General features: G+C 47.2%; 1 protein-coding gene across 4 annotated transcripts in view; it reads left to right on the forward strand.

The window, feature by feature from the left end:
• Positions 1-1,135: 1,135 nt before the first annotated feature.
• SCG5 (secretogranin V) overlaps positions 1,136-23,527 on the forward strand; it is a 51,046-nt gene continuing 28,654 nt past the window's right edge. For all 4 annotated transcript variants that reach the window (XM_032856911.1, XM_032856913.1, XM_032856910.1 and 1 more), the window contains exons 1-2: positions 1,136-1,246; positions 2,689-2,921. In XM_032856911.1, coding sequence (XP_032712802.1) covers positions 2,696-2,921 — 226 coding nt within the window. In that variant the 5' untranslated portion in view covers positions 1,136-1,246; positions 2,689-2,695. The remainder of the gene's footprint in view (positions 1,247-2,688; positions 2,922-23,527) is intronic.

The following is a 23,527-nucleotide window of genomic DNA, read 5'->3' on the forward strand; positions in this document are numbered from 1 at the left end:
CATCCAACACAAAGCAGTAAAATGTAATGTCTTCTCCATTTTTCCAAGCACAAAATGAAGATAACAGTAAGCAATGTTAAGATAAAATTCTGAATTGAAAAACTTCAGTATGTGTAAGTAATACTAAATCCCAGCATGGTCTTTGAGCCTAAAACCAGTAACAGCATTTGTCCTGTTGATTTGCATGACTGAAACAAAAAGCTGGAAACGGGAGTCCACCAAAGAAAAGACACTGGGAAGAGGGCTAGGCTTTAGACCAAAAGGCGGTGTGTCTTGTGAATGAATTTTGTGGCTCCTCCTCATTGCATAAGATGCCATAGCTGAGCATGGATTTGCTGCATAGAGCCAGGGTAAAGAAATCTTGGATTCTAGCGTCATCAAGTTATTTTCTGCCCCCCAGGTACTTTACTCATCCCTAGTCTTGAAAGAAAGTTGCCACACTCTACTTTATGGTTTTACATCTCAATATTGTATTTGGACTAAATTCACATGTTTAAGGTTGTCCCATAAGTCTAACAAAAAATTCAGGGTCTACCTGGATAAATTTCTGCAATGTGTAGGGAATTCAATTTCTCTTCAGGCCAAAGAAATCTTACTTGATAACTGATCCGGAAGTTTAAGAAATAACACTCAGAACTAATGTTCCTCGAGATCTTCATGTTTTTAGTGTATCACTTCTAACAGAAGTTTCTAACATCTTGTATTAAATAACCCCATAGTTTTTCTGCTGAACGAAAGGGCTCCTAAAATCATCCTTACTATGTACCCTATCACTGCCATCATTAGAAGTTCTTAGGACCTCCTCATCTTTCGTCTCACCTATCATTGCCCCCTTCTTCAAGCTAGAAGGCTAAAAAAAAAAAAAGACGAAAAAACCCGAAGATGGCAAAATTAAATGTGGTGTTGGGGGGCGAAGGGCCAAAGTGGTGATTTAGCACATTTAGGTAATTGCTTATTCACCTTAGAAAAGGTGAATTACTTCACAAGGGTCGATAGCTAAAAGAGCTCCAGGACAAGTGTACGTGGAATGCGTGGGTTGAACGCTGCGTAGCTCAGAGCAGGAGCCACCAGCATCTGGCTCGCGTTCTGGGGCCTCCGAGCGAGGCGGCCTCCACCTGCTGGGGGATCGGTGGGGGCGGAGCTAGGATGAGGAGGGAGGTGACGCACGCGCGATACGGATCAGTCCGCTGGCGGCTGGACCCCCGCCCGGGCGCAGACCGCTGCAGAGTCCTTCGGCTGCCCCTCGGTGAGTTCTGCAGTGATGCTTGCTTGACCCCCTGAAGCCCACCCGAGGCGCGCGGGTTTTACAGGATGGGGAGGGGAGCGGGCGTCCTGCTGAAATCCTTGAGCTGGAGGCTGGGAGCAGACAAAGAGTGGGTGGGGACTAGGAGTTCGGTTATAATATGAGGGAAAGAGTATGGAGGGAGGAAATTGGGTAGCTCATCAGATCGGAACGGTGTTGGCCAGGGGTTTAAATGAAACAAAGACATCCTGCGTTCACAGCAGGCCAGGGGAAGATGGAGGTGGCTGGAGAGGTTGGTGTCTGCCTCCAGCTTTTTACGTCAGAATTGCAGACTTTACTGCCTCAGCAATTTGGGGAACAAGGTTCCATATCTAGGGGTGGCTTGGAAAAAACCTTGCCTTTAAAAAAAAAAGGGAGGTTATGAATATTGCACTTTCAAGGAAGAAAATGCATCCACCAGCCGCCTGCATAGAAGAATAGTCAAAAGGAGGGTTTGCACAGCCATTGCCTGAAGCGTCCGTCTTAAACAGGTTGGGCAGCTGCAGAGGGAAGCGGCAGGAACATTTGTCCCCTTGTTCTGCAGGCTTCTGGTTCCGTAGAAGGCAACGTTTAAGACAGGTTGACTCCCCAGAGCAGTTTTCTCCCTCTCGCCTCATCACTGCCACGTCCTCAAGTTCTAATCTCTAGAACCGAGAGACAATATTGGCAGCGTCATACTGATAGCATGGGGGCTCTGCCTGGCTCCGTGCTGATGCCCGCAGCAGCCCTGTAACACAGGTGCTTTCCTCATGCCTGCCCTGCAGACCAAACGGGGGCATGTGGCTAGGACCCCTCAGCTTGCCTCTTCTCGCCTCCCGGACTGCAGGACAGGCCTGAGCTGGCTGCATTTTCAGCCCCTTCAGCTTCTCAAATGTAGTTGATGTCTGCTGAGCTCAGATGTTCCCTTCCACTGCTCCTAACCTTTCTGTGCACCTTTCCCCTCTGTATCCTCCTGACTCCTTCCTCGGAACCTCTTTTCTCCCCCGAGACTGGGAAAACTCCCCATGTCCCTCTTCCTCTCCTGCTTTCAAAATGGAAGCAAGTTCTTGTCGTCAGGTTGCTTGCTTTACTAAGAGAGGAGAGAGGGTGGTGGGGTTAGGGGTCATGAAGCCCTTTCAGGGAGCTGCAAGCAGAGAACAAGGAGTGAGAACGGCCTTTCCTGGCTGGTCTTCACAAGGCTGCCACGTGCCCAGGGAACTGGCTATCTCGGGTTGTCCTGTTTCTTTAACACCCTTCCACAGCAGATGTTCTGCCCACACTGGACACTTCAGGCAAGTGCAAACCCCTAAGGATTTTTCAATGCAGCCCCCACTGGGTGGGTGGTCCTTGAATCACTCACTTGCTTGCTTGATCGTCACAGTGGCCGATGGGGGCCAATCGATACACGTTTCGTCTTTTTTCTGCAGGTGAAAAATGGTCTCTGCAATGGTTTCTACCATGCTCTGTGGCCTAGTATTTTGGCTGACGCTTGGATGGACTCCAGCATCCACATATAGCCCACGGACCCCTGACAGGGTCTCAGAAACAGATATCCAAAGGCTGCTCCATGGCGTTATGGAGCAGCTGGGCATTGCCCGACCACGGGTAGAGTATCCAGCTCACCAGGCCATGAATCTTGTGGGCCCACAGAGCATCGAAGGTATTTACTGTATTTTCCCAGTAGTACTTAAAATAACGCATGTTGAAGAAACTATTTCCTCCCTCTGTTTCCCATTTCTTCTTCTTCTCTACAGTATATACATGCATGCTTCCACATTAAGAATAGAAGTACCAAGAGAACAGGGGCCTTATTTATCTCACTCACAGCTGGAGCCCTAGCACCTCGCACAAAGTCTAGTACATTAATATTTGAACGAATAAAGGAGCATCTAGTGTTATCCCTAAAGAAAGATTGGAACCCAGACCCCGCGTCTTCTCCCATACTGATCTTTAGGGAGTTGTGTCCCAGCTGGCTCCCTCTTTGAGTCATTGCCAACCAGCATTTGTGGAAAATCCTTAAAACGCAGGACCTATGGGTTCGGACTTGATTCTTAGCGATGATATCGTATAACACGAAGGGAGCTGAAAGAGGTACTGACATTGAGTTTCTGTCAAAAAACGTTTTTGAAATAGTTTTTTTTTTTTTTAAGGATTTTATTTACTTATTTGACAGACAGAGATCACAAGTAGGCAGAGAGGTAGGCAGAGAGAAAGCAAGGGAAGCAGGCTCCCTGCTGAGCAGACAGCCCGATGAGGGCTCCCAGGACCCGGGATCATGATCTGAGCCGAGGGCAGAGGCTTTAACCCACTGAGCCACCCAGATGCCCCGAAATAGTTTTAATTGTAGCAAATGGTAGTTAAATTCTTTTAGTGTGGCAAGACCATCCCCCGCCCCAGAATTTTTTTGATGTTTCCGGCAATGTCATTGTAATACTTGTATTAAAAAGCGGTACTTTGTTGTTTCATGATTTATTTATAGAGAGAATCTGAATCTAGTTCTTACGAGTTGGTGACAAGCAGGTGCCTTATTTCCATGCCTTGCTTTGTATCCTCTCTGATTCTGAACAATCTCTTTCTCCAGTGAGGGGAGCCGACAGCAGTAAGGTGGTTAGTTTAGGTTAACTGCAAGGGAGCACTCCAAATCTTGGCCCGTGTAAGTGGGTCCTGAGGAAAAATGTGAATTCTCTCCGAGTTTTGTCAAAATGCGTAACCAGCAAATACTCTTCTGTATGGATGGATGATGATTCGTTTTTCCTGAGTCTGTGATTTCCTACAAATGCTATTTGCCCTGGAGACCGGTCAGTGCCATGGGTGTTGTTGATAAATGATTCTCATTTCTGTCTTGTTAACCCGTAGTTGTAAGCCATCACGAGGAGAGCTACCTCTGTGGGATTGTTGTCTGTTTAGGTTGGCATCAGATTAACAGATAATTTGAATCAGCAAGAGTGCAAACCTAGCACAGGGCTTAAATCGGAGTAAATCATTGCCACCTCTTTAGGAAGAATCTCACTTCTTCCCAGCACCCGCCGCCTGTCGCTCCTAGCACACCTGTCCATTTCAGACCAGATTTTTCGAGACAGTAGATATCTGCCCTTTTACCACAGTCAGTGCTTGATTCGTCCCCCAGCTGTCGTCATGGAGAAAGCTTTCCCAGTTTCCATTAATACCTGATGCCTGATCATCTGTGTGGAAGGGAAATAGCAGCTCCCTGGGCGGGCAAAGCCTGTGTTTTTCCAGAGCCTCGTTTTCTTTGACTCAGTGTCCCATTATTTAGCGCCCACTCCATGCCAGCCCTGGTGCAGGGCCTGGGGCAGCTGTGTCCTCAGAGAATCTCGGGCTGGGGGTGGGAGCGGGGGAGAGGTTACCACCATGTACCATGTATGGCAGGTTTTGGGGGAGATGTCCAGACAACCAGCTGTCACGGAAGCAAAGAATAGGAGTAATTTATTCTGCTTGGGAGTGGATGGGCATGGCTAGAAGGAAATACTTCTTTGGAGAAGCTACATTTGATTTGGGTTTGGAAGTCTGAATTGGAATTCAGCAGGGAATAATACCAAAGGAAAAGGCATGGAGCTTTTTTTTTTTCTTTTTTAAGATTTTATTTATTTGTCAGAGAGAGAGAGGGAGAGAGAGCACAATCAGAGGGAGCAGTAGAAGGAGAGGGAGAAGCAGGTTCCCTGCTGAGCAAGAAGCCTGATGCGGGACTTGATCCCAGGACTCTGGGATCATGACCTGAGCTGAAGGCAGATGCTTAACCGACTGACTGAGCCACCCAGGCGTCCCAAGGGGTGGAGCTTTGAAAGAGCAGGACAATTAGGACAATTCAGAATGAAGAGTCCTGTTTCCATTATGATCCCCTGGGATGATGTGAGGTCATCACTTCCCAATGTGTCTGTGCAAGGGATGAAGATTGGCTTGCGTTTTAGTTTTCTATTACGCTATAACAAATTACCACAAATTTAGCATCTTGACATAATGCCCCTTTATTATCTCATAGTTTCTTTCGATCAGGAGTCTGGTGTGGGTTTGCTGGGCCCTCTGCTCACTCTCATCAGGCTGAAATCAAGGTGTTGGCAGGAGGCTGGGTCGTCTTTCACACTCATTAAGGTTGTTGGCTGAGTTCAGTTTCTTGCTGCTGTAGGACTGGGGTCCCTTCTTGTCATCTGTCATCCAGGGTCCCTCTCAGCTCTTTGAGGCCACCCCGGGTCATAAGCCATAAGCCATAAGTCGCACAACAGGGCCACTTGCTGCTTCAAAGCCAGAGGGAGAATATCCCTTTAGTCTCCTAATTGTAATGATGGCGGTGGCCATCCCATCACCTCTGTCATTTAACAAAGGAGTGACAGCCTGTTATATTCACAGGTCTCACCCCCACTCAGAAGCTAATTATGCAGGTGGCAATCCTGGGGGTCCTTTTAGGATTCTGCCCATTACAGCTTGGATGAAAGCTAATAGAAAATAGTCCAAAGACTTTGGGGAAGAAAAAAGCCTGGCTTTGTCCCAGCCCTGGACCTTGGCACTTAATTTGTTGGTTGATCTTATATTTATTTGAGTGATGATAGCATTGGTTCAGTTCATCCATTTGTTTGCATCGTCGCTTTCTCATTTTTATAGAAAGAATAGACATAATGTGTGTATTCTGGTGTGAATTTTAACACACGTTTAACGAAGACTGTTGGCGAAGACGCCTGAGTTTCAATACCAGCGCCATCATTTACTAGTGATGTGACGTTGAGCAAATTCCTTAACTTCTCTGTGCTTCCATTTAGCTTGGGGATCGGATTTGAATTTACTGAATTTACTGCTTGAATCTGAATTTATTACTTGCAAGCGGGTAATATTCTGGTTCAGAAAAAAAGGTGTTTGCATGCATAATTGCACTACCGAGAAATCATTTCTGAATGAATCACTACCACACTTGAGATGACTATGACAGGACTCTGAGTCCCTTGCAGGAAGGTCTGTTTATTATCTAACAAATGGCACATTGAAGATAATTTTCCCTTCTTTTGTCTACTTTGATTAATTAATCTTATGATCCTCAGATTAATCTCATTAGTAAAGATACATATTAGCTCTCAAACATAGGGTTATAAACTAGCCTTTCAGTATAGGATATAAGATCGTATAAATTACCCATATGTCTCATTAGAAAACTTTCCCTCCTTTGATCTCATACCCCTTGTAGCTATGGTGCCATTTTGCTGCTGCTTTTCCCAGCATCTGTTCACCATGCACTGATGGTCTTCCCTTCCCCCCCCCCCCACGCATTCTCTCCTAGTCCATGGTTCCTGCCCTTATTTGTCAGGTCAACAAGTATTTCTTTCTTTCTTTTTTTTTTTTTTTTTTAAGATTTTATTTATTTATTTGTCAGAGAGAGAGAGAGAGAGAGAGCACACAAGCAGACAGAGTAGCAGGCAGAGGCAGAGGGAGAAGCAGGCTCCCTGCAGAGCAAGGAGCCCAATGTGGGACTCGATCCCAGGATGCTGGAATCATGACCCGAGCCGAAGGCAGCGGCTTAACCCACTGAGCCACCCAGGCGTCCCTCAACAAGTTTTTCTTGAATGCCAGGCACTGTTTTAGGTACCAGGGAAAGAAACATGAACTTCAAAGACTGGCGGGACAGGAGAGATACAGTCCCTACACAAACAGATAAGTTAAAATATGTAATAAGTCAGATGGTTATAAGTGCTCTAAAAATATAAAGCAGAGGAAGGGGATGGAGGATACAACTCAAAATTGGAGTCTGGGGCTCCTCCCTGGGAAGATAAGCTAAGTTCTGAGAGCTGGAGAGTGAGCTGTGTGGTAGGTGGAGAAAGGCATCCCAGGCAGAGAGCTGCACATGCAAAAGCAAGGAGGCTAGTGTGGCCAGAGCCCAAGACAGGGGAGCATGGTTGGAAGGAGCCTGGGGAGGGAGGAGTCTGGGCACGTGGGGACAGAACTCCTGACAGGGTCTTTGGCTTGTCCTCTGAGTATCTACCCTTGAAAAGGATCACTCCATCTGCTCTATTGAAAGTCTTCCTATGGGGAGGGAGGACTAGAATAGGGGAGCTCATTTAAGAGGCACCTATGATAATCCAAGGGAGAGATGTACTAGCACGATAGGTAGAGAGGCAGCGAGACATGGGCAGATTGTGGGTATATTTTGAAGCTAGAACCAACAGGTTTTGCTGGTAGGTGGGAGGCAGGAACTGAAAGAAAGAGGAGTCAGGGGTGACACCAAGATTTTGGCCTGAGGAACTGAAAAGGAACACTTTTTTCCAAGAGGAGCACACTGAGCCTCTCCGGGGAAAGAGTTCAAGTTCAGTTTTCCACAGCGAATCTTGAGATGCCTTAGACCGTTCTTGTCAGGGCCGGCCACTCTCTTGTCAAATTCACCGACGTTCTGCCTTCATCATACTCAACCCTGGCAGCATTCAGCACACTGGACCTTCCTAAAACCCTTTCCTTTCTTGGTTTTTGCACCAAGATGGCACACTGTTGGCTCTCTCCCTTTCCCTTTTCCCCATTAACTCTTTTCTTCGCTGTCTCCTTGGCAGTTTTCTTCTGCTGCTCTAAGGGCAGCTTTAAATTAATCCGTTCTCCAGGGCTCAGTGCTGGCTCTGTTTCTTTTATTCTTCTCCATTCTCTGTCTAGAGGATTTCGTTTCTTCTCTTGACTCCAAATGCTGTTTCTTTGCTGATGACGCCAACATTTGTATTTTCAACCCAAACTTGTTTCTTGTATATCTAGAGACTCCTGTGAATTGCTGAATTACCATATGTCAATCCTGATTTCTCTACCACCACCTTCATCAACCTGTTTAAGTCAGTCTTTTCTGTCTAAATGAATAGTGCCACCACTTAGCCATGCATGCAGGCGAAAAACCTGGAATAAGCCTCCATTTTCTCCATTCCATGTCATACCCAAATTATTAGCAATTTATTTCATTTCTGTTTCTAAAATACATCTGTATTTGCCTGCCCTCTCTTTTCTCTGGCTCTACTCCAAACACCCTCGTTCAAGATACCTTTGTGCCTGGCATGAATTTATGAAAGTGTCTGTTAGAAACCTCATCGCTTCTATTTTTTGTTTCTTTCAAATTGTTCTCCATAGGAAAGGCAGAGTTACACTTTAAAAATACAAGTTTAAATCCCATCAATGTCACTCTCCAGGGTTAAAATTCAATCAATGGCTTCCCACTGCCCCTGGGTTAAAAATAACACTTCTTGGGGGCACCTGGGTGGCTCAGTTGGTCAAGCAACTGCCTTCGGCTCAGATCATGATCCTGGAGACCCAGCATCGAGGCTTGCATGGGGGCAGGGATCCCCACTCAGCAGGGAGTCAGCTTCTCCCTCTGACCCACCTCTCCTCTCTCCTCTCATGCTCTCTCTCTCTCTCTCTCATTCTCTCAAATAAATAAATAACATCTTTAAAAATATATAAATAAAATAAGAATAACACTTCTTGCCACGTCCTGCAAGGATCCACACCTCCTGCACATTCTCCCCCATAACCTTGCTCTACCGCCCACTCCCACCCACATCGCTCCCACCCTGGTCACACCAATGGGCTTACTCCAGCTTCACACCTTGTGTTCTTCCTTCTCTGTGTTGCAGACCTTCCTCTTAGGTCTTGGTTTCAAAGTCCTCTACTCAGAGAATGCTGCCCTGACCGCACCTGCTCTGAGTAACACCTATTCTCTGTCACGGTGTCCTTTTTTTTGGGGGGGGAGGGGTTGTTTTATTTTGTTTTTCTAACCCCCATATCACCTTTTATAATTTATAATTAGTGTTTGTTTCCTTGCTCATTGTCTGTCTCCCCATTGGAGTGTAAACTCCATGAGACTCTTATTTACTGCTTTAAACCCAGACACAGAGTAGGCACACAGTTAATATTTGAAGAACGAATATATACATACTATCAGGGGAAAATATATCTAGCAGCAACAGATAAGTAAATATTATTTGACATCTGGATATGTTGAGGCTTCTCTCCTTTCAGTTCGAGGCAGGTGTTTCTTTTCTGTTCCGTGATTTGTTTTTTTTGTTGTGTTGTTGGTTTTAATCTGCCTAGAAGGTTTTGCCCAGAGCTCAGAGTGATATGCACTGAGCAAAAAGTCTGTTGACTTTGATGGTGACTATGAGCGCTGTATAAAGTTGGTTCCCTTTGTATTCCTGTCTTGTTGAGACCCAGGAAGGATGTTTTGCAGTTCCAGCACTGAACCAGCAGGGGGCCAACCAGATGTCAGAGGATTCCCGAAACTTGGTAACCAGCCTCCTGGTTGATGGGCTAATTTTTCAGTGGTCACTGGGGAACAAACATTTGCAACAAATGAGGACCAACTTGTGGTTTTATAGAGAAGAGAACACGGGGGCTGAGGGCTGGCCATATTGTTCACTAGCTGTGTGTGACCTTGGCAAGTTCTGTGAGCCTTCGTCTTCTGTGTCCAGTGGGGCTTTGAGCCCACTCGGTCACGGGCAGTTGGCGGGTACTGTTGGAACCTCTCATTCAGTGGATTACTAACAGCACATTTTCAGGCTCTTCTGGCTTTCCCCTGATAGGATTTCTGACGACTCATCTGGTTAGTGGTACCGTTCAGATAGGCTTCAGTGCGTTTCAGCAGTGGCCGTCTTTCCCCAAGCCCAAAGTTGCTCAGGCGTTCCTGTGACCTACCTGAATGGCTACTGTGGTTCTCTTGTCCCAAGAAACAAGGGAAGCCACCAGCTGGCCGAGGTGATTCAGAGAGCCGTTTGCCAGGGGACAGAGACTCCTGGGAGCTGGGAGTGGCTCTCCAAGCTGAAACTACTATTGGCCTTGGATGAACCCAACCAGAAAATGTGCTTTGGTTTTCAGAATGTTAACAGCCTCAGGTAAAAGAGAGTCTCCTCAGCGCCACCAGTTCATTTTCCCCGCAATGCTAGGCCACCAGATGCCTAGCTCTGTGATAAGACCAGATAACAAACCACCGGTTAGAAATTTGTAAACGCTGGCATTTGATGGTTTCAAATAATTTTAAAGCTATATTGCCAAGCATAAAAATGCCCCAATTTCTTTTTACAAAGCTCACTTCTGGACCTCAGTTTTTTCTTTTCAAAATCAAGAGAACCAAGATTGTTTTCTTAATAAATATCAAAGGGAGAAAGAGTCCTTTTAGGGTAAATCCTATTTGAAGGGGTAGATCCTGAAGCAGCCTTAGCCAGCCTTTGGCCTCTGTAAAGGACTGCAGTGCCTCCATTTTGCCACGGGGGGGCAGCAGTTGCTTCTCATTTGAAGGTTGGAGGGGAGAGCGACTTCAACCTTGAGCAGCACCGGGGACTCAGTTTCTGGCTAGCCTCTCTGCAGTTGGGGGAAAGAATGGGGCTGATTCTTGATATCCTGACTAAAATCCGTCTAGGCTGCCCCCATCCTGGGCGAGCCATCGAGAACACTGGGTTGGCTCTTTTTTTTTTTTTTTTAAAGATTTTATTTATTTGACAGAGAGAGATCACAAGTGGACAGAGAAGCAGGCAGAGAGAGAGAGAGAGGAGGAAACAGACTCCCTGCAGAGCAGAGAGCCTGATGTGGGACTCGATCCCAGGACCCTGAGATCATGACCTGAGCTGAAAGCAGAGGCTTAACCCACTGAGCCACCCAGGTGCCCCCTGGGTTGGCTCTTTAGGAAGCCAGGGCTTCTTGTTTGTCCCCTTTGGGGTTGCATTCAGCACACCCTCAACTCAAATCCTTAAAAATGTCCCTGGATGATTTCCAGTTTCTCATCTTGGTCAGTTGCATGCAGAATGAAAAATTCAAAAGGAGAAGGGGGAGGTTTGGAGTTTGGGAGGGGGGCGTGGAGGCAGGACAGGAAGATGAAAATAGTGGGTGTCTTTCTGTGTTGTGTTTAAGTTACCCTCGGCTGTCCAGAGGCAGGCGTCCAGGAGGCAGGTAGCTGTATATGATGCAGGAGAGATGCTGGGGCGAAGGGAGAGATGTCACGGTCGTCCCCAGGGTCGCGGTGGCTGATGCTATAGGAATGGAGGAGGTAACCCTGGGTGAGGATCAAAGAGAAGGAGCAGAGCACCTAAGAAGGAGGCCTGGAAGACTCCTACCAGAGTGCCAGGTAGAGGAACCTGCGGGGGAAACAGAATGACAGGCCAGAAAGCACCAGAATAATGATGTGCACAGAAAACAAGGGAAGAGTGTCTCAGGAATGGGGAGTGCTCTGCATGGTAAAAAATCTGCAGAGAGGTCACCTGAAACCAGGGCCACTGGTGTAAAGTGTTCAATGGGCGGGACAGAACCAAAGTTATTGGGGGGCCTCGGGCAGAAACTGTCAGGCAGGAGACAGGGAAGATGACCCTGGAGGTCAGGTAAGAGACAGAAGACTGAGTCATCCTTACAGAGGGAATGGCGGGCATGCGGGGCATAGAGCTGAAGAAGGTGTTTGTGTAGGTAATCGTGTTAGGAAGGGAGAGATCTGAACTTGCTTACGTGCCGATGGGCCAGAACCAGTGGAGAGGGAGCGCGGAAGACGTGGCATGAAAAGCAGATAACCGAGGGGTGTAAGCTCCTGAGCAGGTGGGACGGGATGAGAACTAGAACACAGGTGGCCTGAGTCCGGCCCTTCCTCTGCTGGGAAGAAAGGGAAGAGGCAGAGGAGCGTCGGTGTGCAGTGAAGTTTGGAGGTTTGGGTCTCGGTATTTGCAGTCACTCTGTACTATTTCAAGCCACATGCTCAGAATTAAAATAAGGATACAAGAAGGAAAGGCAGTGGGCTCCCCAGACCTCTATTCTTTGCTCTCTTAGAGATCTCATACACCTGGCCTATACGGGTTTTGATGTTTTATGAATTTGTATTAGAAAAACTCAGTTTCCCTACTGTGTCTCCCCTTTACTGTCACACGGATACCACACTCACAACACTTCTGACCCCATGTGCTGGGGAGGGAGAGGTTCCCTTCACCAGGCCTCTCTGTGACCCGGGCTGGGTATTCTACAGTTCAACTCAATTCTGACACTACTTCCCTGGAGGTAGTGTCAGATACCACAAGGCTCCCTGAATCCAGATGCCAGTCCCAAGTCCAGTTTGTCACCGGTGCTTCTGACTGCCCGGCTGTAAATCTGAGCTTCCCACCACCCCTTGTTTGTTGCACTGATTTTCTAGAGCCACTCACAGAAATCAGGGAAACACTTACTTATATTCACTGGTTTATGAAAAGATATGATGAGGAGAGAGATGTACAACCAGCGGAAGAGACACTGACTCAGGAACTCAGCCAGTGGGCGAGTTCCAGGAGGGTCCAGAGTGAAGGAGTGTCTGTCCCCAAGGAGTTGGGGTGCATTACCCTCCCCGTGTGGATGTGTTCACCAACCTGGAAACTCCCCGAACCCTGTACTTTTGGGGTTTTATGGAGGCTTCATTACATAGGCAGAGTCAATCAATAACTCTCTTTTCAGCCCTCGCCCCTCTCTGGAGAATGAGGCGGGACTGAAAATCCCAAGCTTCTAATCACAGTTTCGTCTTTCTGTTGACTGGCCTTCATGGAAGAGCCACCCAGGAACCTCCCCAGCCCCCTCGTCCCCTGAGTCATTTTATTAGAACAGAATACACTGCTCAGAATCCTCAACTCACTGGCTTTGCTTGTACCTCCTCACTCAGGACCCAGGTTCCTGCAAAATGCCTTAAATATTTCTTGAGATCCCAGAGCCCAGCATAGGCATGACCTTGACTGGAAGGGATTGATGTGCTGCCACAGGCGCTTACCCGTTTCCCCCTTCTCCTGGTCTCCTTCAGCTGGGTTCCACCTCAGCGCCATCCTGCAGCCTCCAGCGGCCTCCGGCGGTTGCAGCCTCAGGGATTTGTGTTAGCACATATCGGGTGCCGAGGCCGGGGGATATCCCTCAGTGTACCTCATGCCCCTAAATCCTACACACTTCTCAGGAAAACCGCTTTCCCTTTTATTCCTCACTGTTCTGTACTTTTCATAGGATCCACAGGAGAGGTTGGGTGGGGAGGGAAATCTAAGCATCAGACAGCAGGGGGCGCTAACAATCCCTCCCTTCCCCCTGACCTCAGAGGTCAGACTTGTTCCTGCCATGGCCTGGGCAAGCCAGACCAGACTCTCCTTCAGGAGGAGCTGTTTCCTTGGCGGCGGGGGTGGGGGGTTGTTTCGGGGGGTGGGGGCTGCTCAGGTCCTTGTGCAAACTGGCTTCTAGCAGGTGTCCTTCTGGACATGCTGTTCTGTCTCAAGCCCAGAGCAGATTCAAGCCAGGCCCTTGTCTCCCATCACCTGAGACACACAGTCTGGGCCAAGGGCGAGACAGCCAGAAACTCGCGGCATCCCCAGGGAAGCCAAGTGAACAATGTTCCAGATGTAATTGACCAAAGTGGATCACGCATGTGAAGGAAATGGAGTAGTAGCAATGAGTATTTTATGGTTTGCAAAAATACTTTCCAGTACTCTGTCTCATCTGATAGAACCTTTATAGCGGTGAAGAAAGTGTAAAGTTGCCCACAGTCACACAGCCTGAGCTTTACAAGCTGGTGGGCAAGCCAGCTGTGTTAGGCTTAAGTGCGTCTCTCCCAGCAGCTGTCTTCTATCCCCATAGACTTGTATAATCCTGTGATTCTTAGCTGAGAAGCTGTAATGATGCTGGGAGTCGTAGTAAACCACATGAGGATTCAGGCAGATGGCGTTTCTGGGACGCGAAGCTTCAGGAAGCAAATTTTCTGACAGACTGCCCTCTTGGAACAAATTGGTGCAAATAGCTTGGGCACCATGGTTTGGAGAGAAAGCTATTGAAGCAGGCTGGAAGGGTTTAGCAGACCCCAGCTTGGCACCACAATTAAAATTAAGCATGCATTTTTGAGAGTGGCGTGCCATGGAGTTGGAGTAGTGGAAGGGGCACGTGGTGTTGTGGGGGAGTGGCGTGGGTAGCGTAGCAGGATGCGCACCGAGGCAGGAAACCCAGGGCTCGGTCCTGCCTCAGACCAGCTGGGTGGCACTGAGCAAGTCCCTTTAAGCTCCGTGAGGTTTATTTTCCCATTCTGCACACGGAGATAAGCGATCCAGTCCATCTTATGGGGCTGATAGGATAGTCAAGTTAAATAATGGATAGAACAGTGTTTTGGACAATAGAAAGCATCACACAAACGCAAAGCCTCATTCTCATGGAGCTGCTGCTTTCGTTCCCTCACATGTATCTCCTGGTGGACTTGGCTTCGGGGGTAGAAGATGGTCCTGACTGTGGTCATACTCTGTGTTCTCTCTTCCTTACATCCTTCCCCTAAGTGTGGCCTTGGAAAACTGCCACCAAACGTCGTGAATCTTTGGATGAATGGGCTTCCCTCTGGTCTTACGAAGTGCTCTGCCCTCTCAGTGCTCTCCTGAGGAGCCTGGGCCACGTGACTATCCTGAGGATGGGTGCTTTCCAGAAACCCTGGTAAAGGGTAGCTTCTTCACACTCAACCACACCCTGTTCCTTCTCTTGTTCTTGTGGCTGTTTAAATACTGTCTTTTAACATGAGATACGTTATAGAAGCATCTTTTTTATTTTTTAAAGATTTTTACTTATTTATTTGTCAGAGAGAGCACAAGTGTGGGGAGGAGCTGGCAGAGGGAGAAGCAGGCTTCCTGCTGAGCAGGGAGCGCCGTACGTGACTCGATCCCAGGATCCCGGGATCATGACCCAAGCTGAAGGAAGATACCTAACACACTGAGCCACCCAGGCATCCCTAGAAACATCTTTAAAGTCAAGAAGTATATTTAGTCAGCTGCTAAGCCAAGCACGAAGCATGGTTCTGGAGATGTGAGGGATGGCAGCATAAGGAGTGAGCACAGGGGAGCTAGAAACCGTGCCCTTCATGTCTTGAGAACGGGCTGTCCACGTGTCGGCATGGCTGGAAGGCAGCGATGAGAGCTGCCTTGGAACCATGTATTCTATCAAAATGTCATCTAAATTGTTGCCTTCATGCATTTTTGAAACCAGTAAGCAAACTATCTAAATCATTACATTGATCTTCATAAAATAAGCAGGAGTCAGGCATTATGTTCTTTTAACCTGTTAGTAAAGGTTAAATTCTGGAGGAATGGAGTTGTTTTAGAGATAATTAGGAATGGAGCAAGATTTGGCTGCTTTTTGCCTTACTCCTCCATCCCTGGCTGGGTTTCCCGTTGGTGTGTCAGTCTAGAGGCATCCAGACCTGCAGAGTGACAACACAAGAAAGATCAGGAAGGATGAACTGTGTTTTCACGTACCATCTCGTCTCACCCTAGTGAGGGGAACGGCTAAATGGACATCAGAAAAACTGATATCTAGGCCCAGAAGAGACAACACAGATGAGCTGAACTTGAGCTGGACCTCCTTTAGGAGGGGTAGGAGGTGGATCATGGAGACTCAGGTTCAGGCAGCGAGAAGCAGGAAGAAACACACTATTTAGCTAGTACGTGCTGAGTGTAGGGTAGCCATGGGGAGAGGCGGCAGCAGCAGGGAAGGCTGGACACTTTGAAGAATGTCACTGAATTTCTCTACTTAAGAGCATCTGGGGAATAGGGGCATGCGGTCAGTATTGTTCAGAGCCCTAAGATGCCCCGAGGAAGCTCCCATCCCATCGCCCATCATCTTACCCGCAGAGTGTCTTTCCAGTCCTCTCTCTTTGCAGATAAAAAGGCTCCCCAAATCTGGAGATGCCCTCAGCGGGAGAAATGGTGGTCGCAGTGGTATTGGGCGGGCGTGGGGATTGGATATTTGTCTGTGTTTGACAAATCCATGCACCTTTGGTGCCAACACCATTGGGGTTTCTTCCATCACTCAGCACTTAGGGATGTCAGAAAGATAAAGGGAACATGTTTTCTGCCGTGCTCTACAATGTATAAGCTGATTGTAAAATCTGTAAAACGGACCTTTGCCGTAGCCGCCCCATCTTTTCCACATGCTTCTTCACAGGGACACATCTGATTATAAGGTCCCAGTGGGTCAGACACTGGCCTCCTCCAGCACTTTAGAACCTACTTAGTCTCCAGTGGTCGGTCTCCATGGGGCGGTCTTCCAGCACGAAGGGAAGGGTCCACTGGCCTATGGCCTGACCGAGACAGGGCGAGACTTACGCAGAGCCTGGCATGACCCTGGCGATGGACCCCTCCCACTCATGGCACCGCCAGCTGTTTGTCAGAGTCTGTCTTGGCACAAGCAGATCATGGCTCAGGGGACGCTCCACCCTGGCGACTGGCCCAGGGGACCTTTCCGATGCCACTCTCTGGTACGACAGACAGCTCAGAAGGCCTGGGTCAGCAAGCCCTACGTGGTTTGGATACGAGGAGGGTGACTAACGTTTTCCCCTCAAGCAGCAGGAGTAGATGGGCCTGCTGGGAAGGATTCCCCTGCTGGAAACTATGGAAGACGCCTGTCTCCTGAATTGAACCAGCGCGTCTCTTCTCCTGCCTCTTCGTTTATTTCCATCATCGTCTTCTTTTCTGTCCTTCCCTGGATGATGGGAGGGACCGTTTGTTGAGGTTGTGCAGACGCTGAAGAGGCCCTGCTCACTGGAGTGTGCAAAAACACGGCAGCAGCGCAGGTGCTGTGGTCTGAAATGTTTCTGAAGGGAAGGGGAAGAGCAAGAGCAGTTACTCTGACAGCAAGTGATGCATTATACTAATATCATAGAGAGTTGTATTTTTTTTTTTTTTTTGCCTGTGTGGTCACTGAAGAGATTTTTGGCAGTTGGCTTTCCCTTAACTAGATCTGTATACAGCATGCTGGAGCCTGGTTAAGTGCCTCTGGGTTTTTTTTACAGTCAGAGTTTTGGTGCCTAGGGGTCTGGGCAGCAGACGAGGAGGACGTGTCTGCAGGCAGGGAGTGGTCGGCGTGCTCCCAGCTTGCCAGATCCGTGGCTGTGATGCTCTGGTCTGTGCCCCCAGGCTCCAGGGGAGGCCACATCACCTCTCAGCCCCTGCAGGACGGCCTGGAGGAGTGTGCACGGGTGACTGCCTTACTCCAGTTGAGGCCAAGGAACGAGAGGCAACGGTGGGATGTCCCCGAGCCCTCCCAGACGGTGCCGACACTGTCCTGATGTAGAAGCTGTAGGAGGGAGGGTGTCTTGGGTCTAGACTTCTGGTCTCCCTAGGCCATTTTTAATTTCAACGAGTAGACTTAAAAATAGAGCCGAATCATTCAGTGCAGGAAAAAGTACAAGAAACCCACATGGGTGGACCGGCCCGCATCCCTGATGTGTAGCTTTGGTTGATAATGAGAGATGCGCACAGGACACCTGTGTATGTGCCCTTTGGTGCTCGGCAAGCTCAGCCTTCCCATCACAGGACAGACCCAGTTGGGCGCTGTTGGAACCAGAGATCAGCTTTTCACCTATGTTAGCCCCAGAACTTAGAACCTTTGCCTCCATTTGGTAACTACACTTGGTAATCGCTATTGTAGACCCAATAATTCATTTTTTTTTTATCCTATCAACCTGGATATTGAAGGTCTAGAATCCAGGGAGAGCCCCATCCATATTTTAAATGCGTAATTGAGAAGGATTAAAAGACTGGAGGAACTTTTTTTTAAATAACATCTTACAAAAAGAAAAACTGCATTGAGTACAAGTGTTATTTCTTTAAATGTGGTTCTGGGGGAAGAGAACTAATACTTATAATCTATCTACTATTTGCCTGATACTTTATATATTGTTATTTAAAAATCCTCAAAATCCTATGTGATGATCACCTTCCATAAGGGCAAGTTGAGGTGTGAAGTGTGTGAGCGGCTGGCCCAGCACTGACCAGCTACGGGAGATCGGATCTGGATTCAAATCCTGGGAGTTAGTCTCCAGAGCCAGGTTTTCACTCCCAACACTCCTGATGTTGGGCCAGAGAAATCTCTGTTATGGGGGCTGCATCTCAGCCCACTGCATGCAGGTAGAATCCCCCGACTTATGACAGCCAGAAATGTCTCCAGATCCTGCCCTTTGCCAGTCAGCAGTAGAGAACCACGCTCTAGGGGATTAATGTTTCCTGCCGTTGCACATTCAGAAAGAAATTCGGGGGTGTCCTTAAAGACTACAGATGCTACCACTCACTAATGTTTATAGTGGTTTTTCTAATTATAACCATAATAAAGTCCACTTGTGGATGATTTGGAAAATAAATTGTTTATAATCTCACCACTAAGAGAGACCCACTTTCAACATTTAATATATTTCCTTCCAGTATTTTTCTATATGCACATACATGTAGTTTTAAAAATCATACTTTTTTAAAAAAAGGATTTATTTACTTGAGAGAGAGAGAGAGAGCAGGGGGAGGGGAAGAGGGAGAGAGAGAATCTTAAGCAGACTCTGCGCTGAGCACATAGCCCGATGTGGGGCTCTATCTCACAACCCCAAAATCATGACCTGAGCTGAAGCCAAGAGTCAGAGCTTAACCAACTCAGCCACCTGGTATCCCCCAAATCATACCTTTTTATCTGAATGTTTATACTTCATATTTTTATGTGAATTTTATACTTAATATTATATAGAGAACTTTTTGTATTTCATTAAATAATCACTAATTATTTTTAGTAACTGCATTATATCCTTTTTTATGTTTATGTCACAGTTCAGTTAAGCATTACCCAAATGTTGGACATTTAGAGTTTCTCCAGTTTGTTTGCATCATAAATATTGCTTCAGTGAACATATCAGCACAAACGTCTTTGTGTGGACTCCTGATCATTTCTCTAGGGTATATATATATTTCTATGAAAAGAGAAACTGGGTCAAGCTCCATGCCTGTTTTTAGGCCCCATTTCCTCCATATTGTTACATTGTTTTCTGTAAATGCTGGACTAGCCTGGCTACCTTCTCCTATCTGTTCATGGGAGTCTTGTCTTGCTTCCTAACTGGGAGTATTACCTTTTTTTAATCTTTTCATTTGTCAGGCAAAATAACGCTCATTGTCTAAATTTGCATTCATTGGATAACCAACAAAACTGACCATCTTGGGGGACCTGAGTGGCATAGTCAGTTGAGCCCCCACTCTTGGTTTCCGCTCAGGTCGTGGTCAGAGGGTCATGGGATCGAGCCCTGCATTGGGCTCCGTGCTCAGCATGGTTTCTGCTGGAGGTCCTCTCCCCCTCTGCCCCTCCTGCTTGTGTGTGCTCTCTTTCTCTCTAAGATAAATGAATAAATAAGTCTTTTTAAAAAAAAAAAAGCCTGACCGTCTTCCCATCTATTATATAGCTATTTACTTTTCTTATTCTCCAAACATATTTGTTGGTGAGAGGCATTGTTGGTTTAGTAAATCCAAGTGTGTCTTACCACTTCAAGATCTGCTGCTTTCTTCACGGCTCAGACTTACAGCTCAGGCTCCTTAAGCTTTCCAAGTAGCGAGACAGGGAGACACAGGGCAGGAGTTGGGAGAAGAGATGGAAGGGAATGCTTGTGTATAAATTGTACGTGACCTAGCCAGAATTAACAGCCCTGAGCTTGGAGGAAGAAAAAAAGGGGAGAATGGCTTGCATAAGAGGTTCGCAGACAGTGAATGAAGGCGTCAGAAATACTTGCTTGGGGAATTCCCGTGGTGGCCACCAGGTGGTGCCGTCGGCCCAGGACGATTCGGTTTCTCTGGTGTGGAAGGGCTGACTGGGGAAGCGTGTTACTAAGTGATCTTTAGGTGAGGGAGGTGGTCAGAAGGCTGAGCGCCAGCTGCACACATAGGACATTCGCCAGTTAGATGTTTGTAACTAACCTGCCGGTGATCACCGGTTTGCATGCTGCACCTGTGTGTGTGTGTGTGTGTGTGTGTGTGTGTGGTTTTTATCACTCCGAAAAGAAATTCCATTCCTGTAGCCATCATTCCCCCAATCTCTGCACCCCTCCCTACCCCATGCCTTGGTCTCCTTCCCCCAGACCCTGGCAACCACTAAGCCAATTTCTATCTCCAAGAATTTGCCTACTTGGGGCATTTCATATACATGTACAAATTTATATGCAGTATAATACATGCAAGAGGGGGTCTTCCGTGATAGGGCTGTTTTCTGTTACTACTTTTACTGCTTGCCCCAGCCAACGCTACCCCGGTTAACTTTGTGGCACGAGGCACCAGGCTAGTGAGATAAACCGATGATTTCAAGTGCTATAGCATTTCCAGTTCCGTTAAACAGAGAGAAATACCTAGAACAGCAGTTTTCTGACCTGGGAAGCTTTTAGAAGTAAAACATCCTGGCCCCCAATATCTCCAGGAATTCAAATTTGTTGGTTCTGGGAAGTTGGGCTGCTTAGGATTTGGGGGAGGGGTGCTCCAGGAGCTTCTACTGATAGCGTAGCTGTCAGCAGTGAGCAACGGGCGGTCAAGCCCGGGAGAAAAGGAACCTTGGGTTTGAGCAGAGACGTGGAAATGACATGGCCCTTCCCTGCAGACTGGCTCTCTCTAGCAGCTGCAGCTTTAAATCCAGTGCCTCTCCTGGGAAAGCAGCTGTACCCTCATCGTCTGCCACGTTGCATGCTACAACGCTGGCTCATGTCAGTGTCATCTTTGACTCAGCATGACAACAGTGCATAGTTGAAGGCCAGCAAAGCCAATGACATCAGCCTTATTTACTGTTCAGCTGGCAAATATGTGCAATGTGGTATAGCAGAAAGAACACTGAATTAGAACATTGTACTGAATGCTCCCAAGGGCCGTGGCGACATCCGGTGAGAGTAGAGCAGGAGATGTGGCACAGGGCAGGAAGTGGGGTACCAAACCCCAGGTCAGCATGGGGCTTTAGAGAGCATCTTGTCTACCTGCTTGTTTCATGTAGAGAAGATCGTGGCCTTGAGAGGGGAGGTCCCTCGCTGTAGGTCGTATACCAGCTGCTAGTTCAGTCGGGACTAGGGCTAGGGTCAGATCCTCGGCCTCTGTCTCTTTTCTCACTATGCCGTACTTCTCCGCATCTCTCTCTCCTGGGATCTGGAGAATCCTACCCAACTGCGTTTTATTTTCAGAAGTGAGGAAACCCAGGCCTAATTTGTCCAGTGTTACAGAGCTAATTGATTTATATTTGCTTTGGATGAGTGGGAGTGGCAAGGATGACAGATGAAAAATCCAAGATGGCATTCATGGATGGCTTTTCAGAACAGCCCAGAGCAGATCCAAGTTCTGTGAGGCGTGAAGCTTATGCAATCGAGAAACCCTCTTTAAGAAAAAAAATGCCAAGTTACAAATGCAAAATTAGGTCCAAGGCTTTGGAAGCCATCTGTGCAAAGGACGGGCCCTGAATCTTACACATCTTTTGTCTCACTGTAAATCCACCTCTAGGAACAGTCCTAGCAGGATCGCCAGTCAGATGTGTTCTACCGGGTTCTTTTATGTATGTAAATAACGTGTGTCCTGCTGATAACAAGTTAGCTGCCTCCAGTTGCATGGAATGGAGGCCATCTTGTAAACAAACATGCGTTGAGGGTCTGTTTCACATAAAGTGTGCTGAAGGACACAGAGAGGGGACAGAAGCCGGAGTCTGGCTGAGCCTCATCTCAAGCATGCAGTGAACACTGGTAACAGTCCTCCTCACCAGCTGTGGCGCTGTGGTCTGGCCCCCAGGCACCGCAGGAAGCCCAGCCTCTGTTTCTGTCCCCAGTTCTGGTCTCAGAGAGTCTTCCTCCTCGGACATTCCTCTCCTTCTATGGAATGAGGCATGGACCTCAACAGTGTACAACCCTAAGGGGTTTATGGATGGAAAACTTGTCCAGGTTTAAATGACATTCCTTTGGCTGGGCACCTCCCCCACCCAAGTCCCTTAAATATCAAATCACCACCTTGAAAGGAATTACAAGTCCATTTATTCATCAGGGCCACTTTCCTGCAAAATGTACCTAATGCTGTTGAAATAACTAGAATAGCATTAGTATCCCAAATAATCTCTATACATATTCTCGAGACATTTATTTTATTTCCATTTTGGTAAGACATCTTTACACAGTACTGTTAATTTAACTGATCACATTTGCATTATTTCCTATATTAAAAAAAATATATATATGTATATACATATATACATACATATGTATATACATATATATATATCCTGGTTTCTGCTACTTTCTGAGAGATGGAACATAGTGCTAGAGATAAATCCAGGGTCAGGAGTGGGACGAGTTTAGTGGAAGGTGTTTTTGTTATGTTTGCTTTATTTCATTTTTTACTGCCACATTTCATGTTTATTGAATTCTTGTGGATGAAAGGAGAGCTACGAGGTTGTAAGTCCCTTTTGGGAAAACCAAGGATTGTTTGTGTCCCCTTTCCGTTGGAGGGAGCAATGGTTGAGGCCCTCCGGATCACCCAAAACTTGTTTTATTTTTCATGACCATCTTACCGTCATTTGGAAACAAACTTTCTGGAACATTAAAGCACGAAGGGGCACTAAAGGCTTGGGAGGGTTTACAACATCTTCTCCAAGAGCAGCATAGAGGGTTCCCAGTCCACTTGAGCAGTGGCCTGTCACTGCTGATGTCACAACCAATCCTGTCACTCTCGGGTCCCTCCCTGCTTGGAATCACAGATTTCAAACATCCTCAAAAGCTCTTCCCCAGTGATTCCAAAACTCTTAACAAATCCATCCTAAGAAAAAAATAAACAAATATGCAGAAGAGCAGAAGGATAATTAGGGTATGGTTTTAATTAAAATTGTTAAGTGTTCCTTCTCAAAATCTTGTTTGAGCCGCTAAATATGCAAAAGCAAACTTCGGAGTGGAAAAGCAGTCAAGGCCATTACCATTAGGGATTTTGAATTCTGCAATGAACACATAGTTTATTTTTCATCTTTGTTTTCTTGACATCGAGGGAGTCGAGTCGTGGCTGAGATTTTAGAACAGAATGGCTGTCTATGGCATTAGGTGCACGCAGGGAGAGATCGCAGAAAAGGCAGATTCAACCTCCACTGGCCTGTGGGCCGGTGCACCTGCTTGCCGCTCCACAGCTTCCCATAAAGGGAGTCCCAAAGAAACACATCGAGTGGGTACACTCAAACTGCCCGAGGTGGGCTGGAGCCATCTGGATGCTTGCTGCTACATGGTTAACTCATGACTCTGGGCTTTGCCAATTATCTGGGCCCGTTTACCTCTGTCCCCGCGCTGCTAGCCCTTTGGCTGTTTCTCTGTTTATTGACATCTGAATCCAAGGGGAAAGAAGTGAACATTTATTAAGTGCTATGTTTGTACCAGTTAATCTTCTCAATGAAGTATTATTATCGCCCGTGTTTTACAGAGAAGGAAAACAAATATCCCAATGGGTAAGACCCTTTGCCCGGGATCACACAAGTGTTGAATCGTGCATTGTAAAAGGACAGCGACTTCTT

This window comes from Lontra canadensis, unplaced genomic scaffold (genome assembly GCF_010015895.1).
Source record: "Lontra canadensis isolate GAN:19392208 unplaced genomic scaffold, GSC_riverotter_1.0 scaffold12, whole genome shotgun sequence".
In the NCBI taxonomy this organism is placed as follows: Eukaryota; Metazoa; Chordata; class Mammalia; order Carnivora; family Mustelidae; genus Lontra; species Lontra canadensis.